The sequence below is a fragment of the Cryptomeria japonica genome, chromosome 9 (genome assembly GCF_030272615.1).
Source record: "Cryptomeria japonica chromosome 9, Sugi_1.0, whole genome shotgun sequence".
Classification (NCBI taxonomy): domain Eukaryota; kingdom Viridiplantae; phylum Streptophyta; class Pinopsida; order Cupressales; family Cupressaceae; genus Cryptomeria; species Cryptomeria japonica.
In genome coordinates, this window is record NC_081413.1 from 690,628,585 (window position 1) to 690,642,203 (window position 13,619).

At 31.5% G+C, this 13,619-nt stretch overlaps 1 protein-coding gene across 1 annotated transcript; it reads right to left on the reverse strand.

The window, feature by feature from the left end:
• Positions 1 to 12,658: 12,658 nt before the first annotated feature.
• On the reverse strand, positions 12,659 to 13,409 carry LOC131073879 (nuclear transcription factor Y subunit B-3-like). Its single transcript, XM_058010383.2, has 2 exons — positions 13,358 to 13,409; positions 12,659 to 13,314 (listed from the first exon to the last, which is right to left on the reverse strand). The coding sequence occupies exons 1-2, from the start codon at positions 13,407 to 13,409 to the stop codon at positions 12,659 to 12,661; spliced, it is 708 nt and encodes a 235-aa protein (XP_057866366.2).
• Between the last annotated feature and the right edge of the window lie 210 nt (positions 13,410 to 13,619).

Genomic DNA, 13,619 nt, shown 5'->3' on the forward strand with positions numbered 1-13,619 from the left:
TGTTTAGTTGCTTGCACTTTAAAAAAATTAATACTCAACATTCTAGTTGAAAATAGAACAAATAAATCATTTCAATCAATCAAATTATTTAAATAGAAAATATATCTTGATAAAATGCAATTGTCATAACAAGAGTTTCAAGAAAATTTGATAGTTTGACTTAAAATTCAGTCATTCTAATAAAATCTAATCTCAATAATAAATATAACTAAATAATAACAATAAGTATAAGGAGTGTTGAGCCATCCTCCTCCCATTCTATTTCTCTTTGAAAAGCCTTTCTCAAACCTAATCTTCACTAAGACACTTCTCCTCTTGTCCCTAACATTGGTCCTAAAGTTGCCCCAAATAAGGGAAAAGAACCTATCAATAACCCAAGAGGCATTTGTCATAAGTTTGTTAGCAGAAAAGTAAAAGTAGAGTGTAATTCCTTAGAAGATATCCTACTATTTCCCCTTCCTTTCTATTGATATTTTTGATAGTGAACTCGCTAAGGATGTTATAGCTACTTCTTCTAGAGAGCAATTGTTTGATAGGCTTGATAAGCTTTTTATTGATGATAAAATAGTTGAGGCCATAGACAATAATCATATTGATGATAAAACTAATAAACAATTAGAGGATTCAACTATCAATGGGAGTGAGTCTGAGAGTAGCCAAGAGGCCTAGGATGAACCACTCATTTTGATTCTAGAAGAATCACTTTTATAGTTCCCTTGATATGACTCAATTAAATGAGGGCCTTGAAGCGATCAATAGCCTAAAATATTACCAAGATGATGAAGACCAAGAAAAAGGTGGAGATACGCTATGATAGTAGAAATTGAGGATCCTAATGTCAAGGTTGAGCACCTAGAAACCCATAAAAATTGTCTAGGTTGTGGAGGAAAAAACTATTAGATCAACTTCTTTGAAGGAGGCATTGTGAATGTTGCCAAAATCAAAAAAAGATTAATGCATAAGTTTGTGATGGAAATAGTGGCCATGGCAAAAAAAATTGAGAAGAAGAAAAGGAAAGGTCCTAGTAAGACCAAGGACCAACAAATGAAGAGAAAGACATACAACACCTTACTCCCATGGGAGGAGGAGTTAAAGAACATGCTAAATGGATGGGGCTGTAATTTTTAATTCCACTAATTATTCCATTATTCTATTTCTGTTCATACTTATTTTTATTTGGTTATCTTAGAACTTCTATATTTATGTCTTTGATTAAGGGAAAAAAGCTTCTGATGGGCCCGTGAAACCCATTACAACCAAAAGATTAAAAGATATACATTAAAGCGTAGCAAAATGATAAATATAGAAACTAAGGAAAGGACAATTGATGAGCAAAAAGACAACAAACTAGAGACAACAAACAAAAATAAACAAGACCGACAGAGAAAGATCCTAGCGTTAGGTTAAGTTTTGAAGCGTCTGAGCAGCTTTCAGCTCCAGTTGTTCCATATTATCAGTCCCTTGCTTGATATCCTCAATTTCCTTGCTTTGGCTTTGCATCTTTTTGGTGCTCTCACACATTCTTCTACCAATCCCAGTGTCGTTATCATCAGGAGTATCTTAGAACTTCTATATTTATGTTTATATTTATGTAAACTCGTTTTAAACTTTTTTGGTACTTTTGTTGGGCTTCACCTTGAAGCCTTGGTGTTTTTGTTTAGATGGTTTTTAATTTAATTATGTATTAGGCTAATTCCCTTCCCCACTTAACATAATAAAAAATAATATACAAATGGGAACACTAAAGTATCTTGGCATATCAATTTTTTTAAACGTTAAATATGAGCTCATCAAATAAAACAAATTATACTAATTTAAAAATATTAAAAACATAGATGTACATGTCTATAAAATATGAGCTCATCAAATAAAACAAATTATATTAATTTAAAAATATTAAAAGCATATATGTACATGTCTATAAAATATATAGAAATTCAACCAGAAAGCCCAACACTCAAAGATCTTAGATACTTGACTAATCATCTAGACGGATATCACAATTGGCAAAAAATATTCATAGTCAAAAAGTAATTTCCTTAATCAACATACTTGATATAGTAATATTTTTTTAATGGATTCATATCATATAGTAAAATGAATCAATTTAGACAATATTCTCAAACAAATCATAATATCATGTTGGAATTTTCTTTGTTGTGATGTCAAATCCATAATTATTAATTAGAAGAAAGATAGACTTACCATAGTTGAAAAAAAAAATCACACTAGTGATAGATACTCATAGCATAAAATCACAAAATATTTCATCTCCAAATTGTTGCATGAAACAAAATATATAAATTGATCTTACAATCTAATGGCATCATACATATATCCTAGTCAATCCCAATCTTATCATTCATATACACGCATATATGCACCAACATGGTAGCATACATAAATCATGATTTAATGAAAATCCAATCAGAGAAACATATTGGAACATTTAATGACTCAATATCTAGCAAGATAAACAAATGATATTTAGTAATCATTGAGCATGAAAAATGGTCTATCAATCATAGACATATTTGTTTGGTATGGATAAGAGATGGAGTAATCTATCTAATGATTTAGAAAGAATTAACATCTCTTCTATAAAATATTGAAGTAACAATTGACCAAAAGTATATAATTTGATTAACTTTAATCATAGAGAGTCAAACAAACTAGATTCTACTACTTTGTTGTACTGAACATAGGATTGATTAACTTAAATATTGTCTAATTAGGCTTAAAACATGCATAAATGATGATATAAATTTCTTCAATAGAATTATAGGCATATAATTATTTTTTGCAAGCTACAAAAATAGAATATAAATATAGAGGTGCATCCATGACTACAAACAAAGCCTAAAAGTACTAGACACAGGTGTTGGGAACCCCTATCCAGAAGAAGTACAAATTCCAATCTATGATTAGATCTATGACTAGTAGACTTAGAGATCCTATTCCTAAGTATTCCTATCAAAATGTGTAGGACTAAGATGAAAGACATCCATATCTAATTCTTTTCTCCTCAAATGTTGTGTTTGTCTTTATCCATGCAAAGACAATCTTCCTCTACTTCTAAACTTTCATTAAATTTTGTTGTCACCTACACCAGTACAGAGAGAGGAAAAATGGTCGTGGATATATAGGAGCTTCTCTTAGCCAAGCCCTCATTTAGGTATACCTACCTCTATGAATAGCCAAATTAGATCATAAATAAAAATTTGAACCTTAATGGTGTCTAATATTATGATGATAAATGATATGCATAAACATAAAAGGGAACCCTACTCAAGTGTATTAGAGTGAGCCCTAGATGAATCAATCAAAACTTGGGTAGAAAAACCAACTCAAGAGTACATAAAAATTTAAATAAAATTAAATATATTAAAATCAGATCTAAAATTAAAATGTAGAAATGTGAGAAAAACATAGAATGATATAAATGCCTTTACAAAAGGTAAAATCCAATCATAAATTATTAATTCTCTATCATCCTTCAACATTCGTCAAAGGTTCAATCATCTTTGAAATAATGGGGAATGAAAAACATTGAAAATTTCATGTTGCAGACTTGCAGACTTGTGTGACCAATTTTGGTAGATATTTTCTATCATCAAAATTCTATTTTTAAATGAGAAAAAATACCATGTTTAATATGAGTCACAAGATTTGATTTTTGATATAAAAAAAATAACAGAAAATAATCAGAAACAAAAATTTAGATCAAGTTCTATAATGTTAAGTTTGATACTTGAAATAATTGATTTTTTAAAATATTTTCATAGCAAACAATTGGAGGACACATTGATCTCACACAAATGTGTTGGGAAAAAGGGAAACATGATAACTGAGACCTTTGATGTTATATTTAGTCCTAATTTTAAATTATTAATATGGTTACATACAAAATAAGATAATTAAGTTTTAAAATGGGACAAGACACATCTCCTTGAGTTGTGTGGGGGTAAGTTCAAGACAAGAAATGGTCCTAAAATGATATAGAGAATTGGAAACTAAAGAGAGTGATAAGAAGAGTTTAAAATTAGGCTCATAATTAAGGAATACAATTTAAGACACTACATTTAGCCCCCAATTTTATGGTTACATGAAACTATGTGAATGTGCAAGCTAAATTAGTTAACAGTAAATACTGATGATAAAGAAAACTCATAAGGATGTTGAATGTAGCCCCCAATATAGTGATAAGTGCAATTCAATGCTAGGAAACAAATCTTGTAAAACCTCTTCATGAATAAAATAAAAATTAGTTGTATAATAGTTACTAAGAGTAAAACAAATTTATGCGTGCTTCTTTTGGATGTGGAAACATGGTATCATGTATACCACATTGAAATATGAAAGTAATGATATCAAATGCCTTTGATATGATCATTTAGTAAAGAAACACCATGTCAAAGATCACTTGATACAAATAAGAGAAGAATCATGATTACAACACAATAAAAATTATGTAAATTGAAGTTTTCAAGCTCAACCTATGATGAAATGATCAAAAAATATAAAATTTGGGCTTAGAGAAGATCTTATCATAAATAGTTAATTTTTTTAACTTCTACTAAATTATTCATTTATGTTATTCACTTTGTCACTATTTTAGAGGGGTCCACATTGCTGAGAGAGAAATGGTACCACATTGTTGAGTGTATAATCCATCCAAACTTGAGATGTTGACAAAACACATCACAAAGGGTGTTCATAATCACAAGGTAGGCTACACTCACATTGATACTCTTTTACTTTTTAGTTTGTTTTATATTTGTAGTTAGCAAAAATAATTATTTTTAAGTGATCTATTACTTGTTTTGGCTTTTAGAGTCCAACATAGGTGATAATGTCTACATTGGGCACATGTGTCCAGTTTGGGCACCTACATCCTATTTGGGCACAAGATTCCAACTTGGGAACCCTATTACAAATAGGTGTCCATGGTATTTTGCATGAAAGTCGGTTATTTTCATGAAAATTTTCTTATTTGATGACAAATACTTATGAAAACTCTGTATTGTCATCTCAAATCCCCTTGGAAATGCAAGAGCATGGGGATAGTAAAATATTGTAGAATAACCAAAGTTTACCATTGAGAATTGGTCAATTTCTCCTTATTTATTCATCTCACCCCATATCTAGCTAATTAAAAATTTAATAATTATTTAATTAATCATCAATTTATTTTTCTATTTGCTAAGTAAATTCCCTAGGCTATTAATTTAATTATTATTTTTATTTACCTATGTTCCTTTGACCCTTCATATATTTAATTAAATAAATCTCCATACTTATTTAATTGAATTCATCATTTCTCTTTTTCATCCAAATTATAATTAAAATCTTTTTTTTAATTTATCACCTTTCTCTCTCATATTCAAATCATCCAGTATTTTCTACTTACATCTAATCCTAGTCCTAATCATGTCATAAATCCCCTCTCATGTTGACCAATTAGCCTTAATGGATATCTACTTCTGGGAAGGTACCCCACATGGGTCCTTTCTCTTTATCCCTCTTCTAGGAATTTTTAATTCCTAAATTCCATTCCCCGATGTACTTGGAGTATTGAGACAAACAATTAATTTATGTCAAATTATTGTCTACACATTAACTGGATATTCTCTCTAACCACCTCTCCTTACGTGCATTACTAGGTTGACACTTGCCAATCTCCCATGAGAGTTGAGGACCAAATTATCATCAACCTTTGATCTCATGCATTGCATCCTATCCCTTCATTAAATTTCATATGGTTGTTACTATGAGAAATAATCTTCTTAAACTAAATTCAAATGCTCCTCATGTGTTTCCTAGCTATCATTAGTATCTCTTTCATTGAAGATGGAGTAATTTGAATAAACATTAGTTTCTTCCACCATAGGTTTATTGCTAATTTAGTGGTGGTAATTTTTGTTGAAACAATGATCTTAGCCAATATATACAACATCCTATCATCTGAGGATGTGGTACTTTCATCCTTGACACACTCCTAAAAAAAATGTCTATGGAAGGGGAAGGTTGGGTGGAGATAACTAGGCTATTCTTAGGAGATATTTTAACATGTTTTCCTTTACTAACAATAGTCCTTTTTTATCTCACTAGAGTATTTATATCTTTCTTATCCTTGTTAGGCATGGGTTTTAGGTCAGTCTCAACAACAAGTGATGGGGTATCCCAACCTAAGCTCAATTTATAATTTTTCAGGGAGTAGAGAAGGGAATTTCATAGGGAAACAACCTTGAAGGAAGCATGAACATTATCTGTAAAGTAAATTTTTTATTTGGAACCCCACAAAAAGGTAATTTTTAGGGCCTTGACTTGGTGGGGTAGTATTATCAGGTGGAGTAGGGTTTAAAGAAGGGGTGACTTCTAGGAAATGGTTGCAAATAGCATAAATCAAACATTACCACAAATGTGGTTGGAAATTATTGGAAAAATATTTATCCAAGGATTAAAAGAGAAAGAAAGGAAAAAATAACTAATTTTTGGTTCCTTAAATGTTTCAATAAGGGGATGTGATACCTATGAGTTATTATAAATCTGTCTTAGAGTGTAAATTATTTCATCAGATTGTAGCTGTTAATCTTGTAGAAGGAGGTGGGTCCTATGTGCTAAATTTATTTTGATGTCATTTTAGCATTTCACCTCTTCTATAAACATAGAAATATTATCCTTATAATCTTTTCTATGACTAACATAGAAAACCTTCTCACCCCAAAAAACATAACCTTGTCACTTGTGCAATTAGTTTTTCAAAGACCTCCATGCTATTGCTAGCTAATTTCACTCTTTCATTTTTCCAATTGTTTGTGAATTGAGATAAAAGCTCTTCATTATTTCCTTTCATGACTTTGAAGAAATAATTTAAGCCACATTTCTCAAAAATTTACCACATCTAAGTATTATTCTTCAACCTAACAATGGTCGTGGGTTCTACTTATAACCTCTATTCTACCATTATGAACCCTCTACAACTCTTGGAAGTAGAAACTAGAAAAGAGGTAAGACCCAAAAGAGAAAGACAAAAAAAAGTTTGAGTAGGTAATATTGGAAGGGTCCCTACATTTAATTGCTAAATTTACATAGAAACATTTCTATATCTACCACGTGAGAGAGATAGTAAGAGACCTTTAAGTTATATTTTTGTTTACTTATTTCTTAATTTTGATTTATGTCATGGCACTTAATAAAAGGTCATTTCTATGTTGCCTTCATACATAGACCTTTTCCTAATTATTTTTCCCTCTCATTCATAATTTGTAATACTTAGTCTCTCATAATTATTTCTCCCTCCTTTAATTCTCTTGTATATTTTGTCACATCTCACCATATGTATATCTCCTAGCTAGGTGATCAAATCTTTAGCATAATCCATCCACACATTGTGCATCATTCCTATCCATATCATGACTAAACCTTTCAAAAAATTAATTGAAATAATTCCCGACATGGTTAAAAATTTCCACTTTCCTGTAATTAATCAAGATATTCTTAATTGTAGAGGGAATATTCCCACCATTTTCCCAATAGTTTCAGTCATTCAATTTTTGTCATTCATTCAACATGACATACACCAATAAATTTACTTCTTTATAGGTTTGTCTGAGCTTTCAACATGATATGAGATTCTGTAAATATCTACTATCTTTGATATAGTTTATTATTTTATAAGGTAGGGAGGTCACCAATTTGATAAGATTTAGCATAACTTTCGAATGTCCTTCAGTAGTTACCTTTTCAAACCATGTGCAATGACCTTGTTTAGACTCCACCACAGAGTTATATCCCTGACCTCGTTATTCATCTTGATCTGAATATTTTAGCATAGCCCTCTACCAATCCTCCCCTTTCATCCTGTATTATCCTACTTGTAGTAGCCACATGTCAATATCATTTACTACATCCATCCAATTTTATCATGAACCATTCTTTATTAGATTTCATCTGTTTAATATGTTATCTCAAAAATTTCTTATTGACTTTGACTTTATCCATATAGCTAGTAATTCCTCATTTTGACCAAATATATAGTTCAAGGAAGGTAGCTAGTTGGAGTGATATTTTGTGTTTCATATTATTAATATTTTTTCTAATCTCACTCTTTATAATTTTCACAATGTCTTTGCTATTTTTTGATTAATTTTAAAAATTCTTTTGCTCCTCTCTTTCTAAATACCCCAGGAAAATAAGTTGGGATTTGGTTCTAAATTTCCTACAAAACAAGGTGATTGAGTAGAGAATTGTAACTTTGGATTTTGACTAATCTTCTTGTTGTCTCTATGAAAACCAATTCTATATGGAGAGAAGACAACATCTAATCCCAAAAATCCATGGTAATGATGTATTGCAAAAGAATATGATGCATATATTATTTTTATTGGCAGTAAAATATGCATCTTTTCATTAGATTAAAAGAAATTTTAACAATGGTAACAATTGTCATAAAATTTTTTTTGGTTGGTTATCCACCAAAATGAGTTATTTTGGGGGTAAGATTCCTATTCCATACCATTTTCCATCTAAAATTTGGATGTCCATGCTAGAAAAAGACAATTTATCTAATATTATTATATATATACACTCTACAAGATTACAAGATCATTAGATCTAATAGAAAGTAGAGTAGCTATCTTTTGTAAGGCTTCTTGGACCATCTCATGTTGTGTAGGAAAAGTTTGAGACAATTTTAAAAAGTAGATCTAAGTTGGAGTAGTACAATGTTGCCTAAAAATATTATATTCTTTACCAAAGTGTTTAGTAAGACAAGTTGTAGAAGGAAGAACTATTTCAGAAGGTAGCAAAGAAGTAGGAAAACATGTTGTAAGATTATATTTATTATTTTTTCTAGTGTTATATGTATGAACAACTACATTATAATGAGGTTTCTATGATACTTCTTTCAATTACATCTATTACTTTGAGTGGGTTATTTTGCATAATTTAAGTAGTAACTAGGAGGTTGAGATGGCTTTCTAACACCTTGGACAACAATAATTGGTTATGTTTATGGTTGGGGGTTTTAGATTCCTCTAACAATAATAACATGTATCTCAGGTTCAAAAATACCAAGATGAAGATGAAAAAAACCAGAGGTTTTAGATGTTCATTCTTGTAACTAGAAATATGGATTATGTTGATTAATGATTGACAAAAAGATGTTTTAGGATATGTATAGGATGATTCTATTGAAATGTAGTTATCGGGGGCTTTAAGTAACATATTCAAAATTGTCACTATTAAGTAACTCATCAAATACATGAAAATACTCTAAAAAATGATACAATATGGTTCTATAGTTTTCTCTCTTTAAGATACATTTTAATAGAAAAAGGTATGGGAGAAAGAAGTAGAAGAAAAATAATGAAGAGAAATAAATTCATGGTTAAGGGATAGAAGAATCTTGTTTTAAATTTTGATTAAGATTTGAAATAGAAATGTCAAAGGTATGCAATAGAAATGTCTATTCAATTGATAATTGTAGCTATCTAATCAATTTCTAAATATATCAAATAAGATCTAAGAAAATAAATTTGAACATAATGCAAATGAATCAAAATAAGTGCAAGTGTAAGTTACGTTAGGTTCACCAAAATATAATAGAGGAAAATCGGTACTATACTAGCATGTGCATTAATCTAGGATCAACTCTTTCTCCCATACAACATTAGAGGTGTTAGTGGACTTGTCTTGTTGTCCACAAGGAAGAGAAACATTGTCTTGAACTCACACTTCTGGTATTTGCATGTGACTGGAATTGATTGTGTGTGTAGTGAACTAGGATAAAGAGTGTTAAATTTAACAAGATTGATAAAAGCTAAAAGGTACATAATAGAAACATATAAGAAAGGTAGAAATTTGAAAAGTAGATATATAGAGGAACTTGGATCTCAAATTGTAAATAGATAGTGTCAGACATGGGTGCTAGATGCCCTATTGTGAAGGTGTACACGAAACTAAATAAGGTGAGAAGGAATGTAGTCAAGAAGCTTTGAAAATAATCTCATAAATATCCAGCCAAAAATAGTAGGACATGGGTGCCCAATGAGTTATTCTATGATTTTTTGTACCTTAAAAAAACTTTGTGGAAACTTATACCTATCTATTATGGACTCCTATAACCTTCTCTATATCAGCTCTTAATCTACATACATGAAAAATGGGGCAAAAGGGGTTGTGCTAAATAGAGGCTTGGCTATACATCAAACCCTCTATTTGTGTTCCCACCTCCATAACATCATTGATGAGAGATAGAGTGTATGGTCTTGCAAGGACAAAGGGAAAATCAATTATGAAATGCTAGAATGACAAGATTATCTTAGTGAGGAAACCCTCTCATGGAGTTTCACATAAAGATGGTGATGTGATTCTCCTTTGGAATTCCTACAAGTGTTAATGCAATAACATAATGATAATAAATGATAATCATTAATCTATATATGAATATAGAATTCTTGTAGTCTACTTCTCTATAATCTAATTACTCTATAATGAATTTGGATTGAAATGCTTAATCTTAAAAATGTATACCTTATGAATGCTAGAAGATGTTTTTTATATAGGGATCACAAGGCCAATGTTTGATAAAAGGCCAACACATAATGGTCAAGTGTAAATATCAAGTCTAGATTTGAAATGTAATGGCCAACACTAGAAATGGCAAAAATTTCAAGAGATTTTGTTAGGACTAAGGAGTTGGGTGCTCTAGTACTCCCAAAATCTTCTCTTCGCAATGAGAACATGAGTGTCAAGGCTTGTGACATAGGATCTGATCCTAATTTTAGCATTTGATGATGAATCAAATGCTAAGATTCACCATGATGTTTCAGGGTATCTTAGAGCACGAGCTTAAAATGATTAGAAGAAATCACACTAAAATAGGTGTCAAATAAAATGTGACATTGTAAAAGTATACAATTTATGACACTACAACAAGAATATAAAAAAATTATAGATTATTTTAGAACAAATTACAACACACCAGATAGGCAAAAAAAAATCCATACTTTTAAAACAAATAAAATATATTTGTTAAGTGAAAACTTAACACACACATGTGAGAAATTTCTTATTGTGAATATGGATTATTACAATTACAGAATTTTTGAACGACAGTTTGAATTTGTTAAATTGATCCTTTCATATGGTAGAAGAACAAGACTGTGACATTGAATACGAGAATTTTCTGAACTGATGAAATATGGCTGCAATAACTAGAGACGAGACGCCATAGAGATTTTTAAACGTAACAGAAATAGGACTAAAAAATTGTTTGAAAAATACATCTGACCTATTGATGCATTGTTCATTAATGGCAACATACTCAATTTGTTGCAATAATTGGAGAGAAAAATTGTAAAAGTACACCAAGAGAAATTCAAATTTTTGTATAATGTGAAATGAAAAATGCTAAAGCAACAGATGACATGTCTATTTGTTTAGTTTAAGGAGCAAGAGTTTAACAGTTCTTTTGTTAATATTCTGCAGTTAGCGATTGTTTCAATATCTAAGTATACGGTTAGTTGTTTTATTGCAATTTGTTTGGAAATCAAATGCCAATTTCTAAACTAATAATCATAAGAATATAAACATTTGACAAACTAATGAAAATGAAAATTGTACAACTTTTGCCCGACTAAACTGTCAAGATCTTGACTAGTCTTTCCCGCTTGTTACATCAGTTACACAGACACCAGTTACAAAGCAGCCTCGAAATTTACCTACCGTTCTCTATTAAGATAAGGTTACCGGAACTGTTTGCTTCACCAAAATCTTATTTTCATTTGAGAAAAAAGGAAGTGAAAAAAACTCTCAAAACAAATACAGAAAATCGCAATTCCACAGCAATAAAAGGCTACAACTTTTGCAACTCCATTTTAGTGTTTCTGGGTCAAATATTTACTGTCCATATACTTCATTCCAAGCCCCGGAGAGCCTTAAAAATATTGATAATTTCAACACGGCTCTATGTTGAAATATACAAGCTCCAAATATCTGCAACTCGGAATCTTATCATTGACGATCTCCCTGTAAAAACGTATAATTGGCCACCTAAATAACAATTAAGAAAACATACAGATAGCCTTAAACATAAAGAAGTGTCAGGAAAAGAAGGGGAAGCTTAAGTATTACAATAGAAAATCTCAATGTTTCTGCACCCAACAGTATTAGTTCTTACACTGTCAATTTTGAATTATATCGGCCAATGCTCCATTCAAAATAATCTCAAAATACAAAATGAACAAGCTAATTTTAAGAAGCAATGAGTATTAGAATGAAACTATGAAGGTGTAATTTAAAAAGTATGTGCATCATCATAACTTGAAACCCTTGCATATTACATTTTCCTTATAAACTTCTATAACACTGGGGCTACTGTTAGGCATTAGCAACTAGAGGTTTACCTGTTACTAGATAACCTATCAGCGAGACTTATAACACACTCTTAAACAAATACTATAGTTGAACCAAATCCTTGACTGATGGTACATAACATCATATATACAGTAACTGTAAGTAGACCACAGAACCCTCGAAGCATAGAAAGACCTCTAGACTATCTTCTTAGCTCAAACTTAGAAAGATGATCATAGGACCTAAGCCCTAGAGACAATACCAAGAAATTACATGTAAACATTATGGGTTTCTAACTTCAACGACCACCTCTCCCTGGATCTGTGGAAGGACCAACGCCATGCTTCTTTAAGCGCTGGAGGAAAGGAGGGTTTTGGCTAATTGATCCCACCAACGGCCTCCCGTGATGATCAATACAATATTGATTTGGATCCTCTGTTGGAACCCACTTTTCTATGTTGCCATTACCACTAGTGGACAGATCTGCTAAGCCTTGTTTTATTACAGAGAACTTTTCGCCCTCACTTTCTTTATACTTTAGCAGATAACTTTTCAGCTGCTCAGCATGATTTTCAAATCCAAGAGAAGCCATGGCAGATAACAGATCTTCGCCATTAATGGTCTTCCGTTTCTGCTTTTGACACTTGAGAGAAGCCTCCGCGGTGACAAAGGCTACGAACTCGGAAGCACATTCTTGCATGATATCCTTGGCTTCTTTGGAGACCTTGGCATTGGGAGGGAGGATCCTACGCATGATTTTGCTCACATTGGCTATGGGCAGCAACGTATCTTGTGTGCTTGTCTCTCCTTGTTCGCCACTTGTTCTATTAGCATTGAGCGCAATAGCAGGAGGAGAACTAAGACTCCTCAAATGCAGGTTCTTGTCTACCATTTTCCCTGAACACCTAACACAGGCATGGCTGCCTGCTAAATATGCACTGGTGACCGTATATTCTAAAAAGAGAAAAAAAGCTCCATTAGGCCCACATTACTGTACCATTATTTCCATTTGTCACTTTCGTATTACAGACGGCATTTGTCCGGAGCATTTCTTTTTTTCTCTTTCATTCATTATTCGCTTTGAGCTCCTGGCCAGTAGGCTGTAAACAATAAACTACGAATACAGAGATGGAACAGATAAAATTCCTGGAACGTACGCCTAATAATTTCAACTTGGTTACCGGTAGGCTTTTATAAGCTGGCTCGAGACCATTTAATTGGTTTAGTAACTAACCGTATTAGGGTTTAATTTGTCTCTA

What these genes read in the sequence shown, in the direction of transcription:
- LOC131073879 (XM_058010383.2), bottom strand. Translation starts at nt 13,409, where the DNA reads ATGCTCCGGACAAATGCCGTCTGTAATACGAAAGTGACAAATGGAAAT. An exon ending in AGTGACAAATGGAAATAATG is followed by an intron (nt 13,315 to 13,357) that starts GTACAGTAATGT and finishes TTCTCTTTTTAG; the next exon opens with AATATACGGTCACCAGTGCA.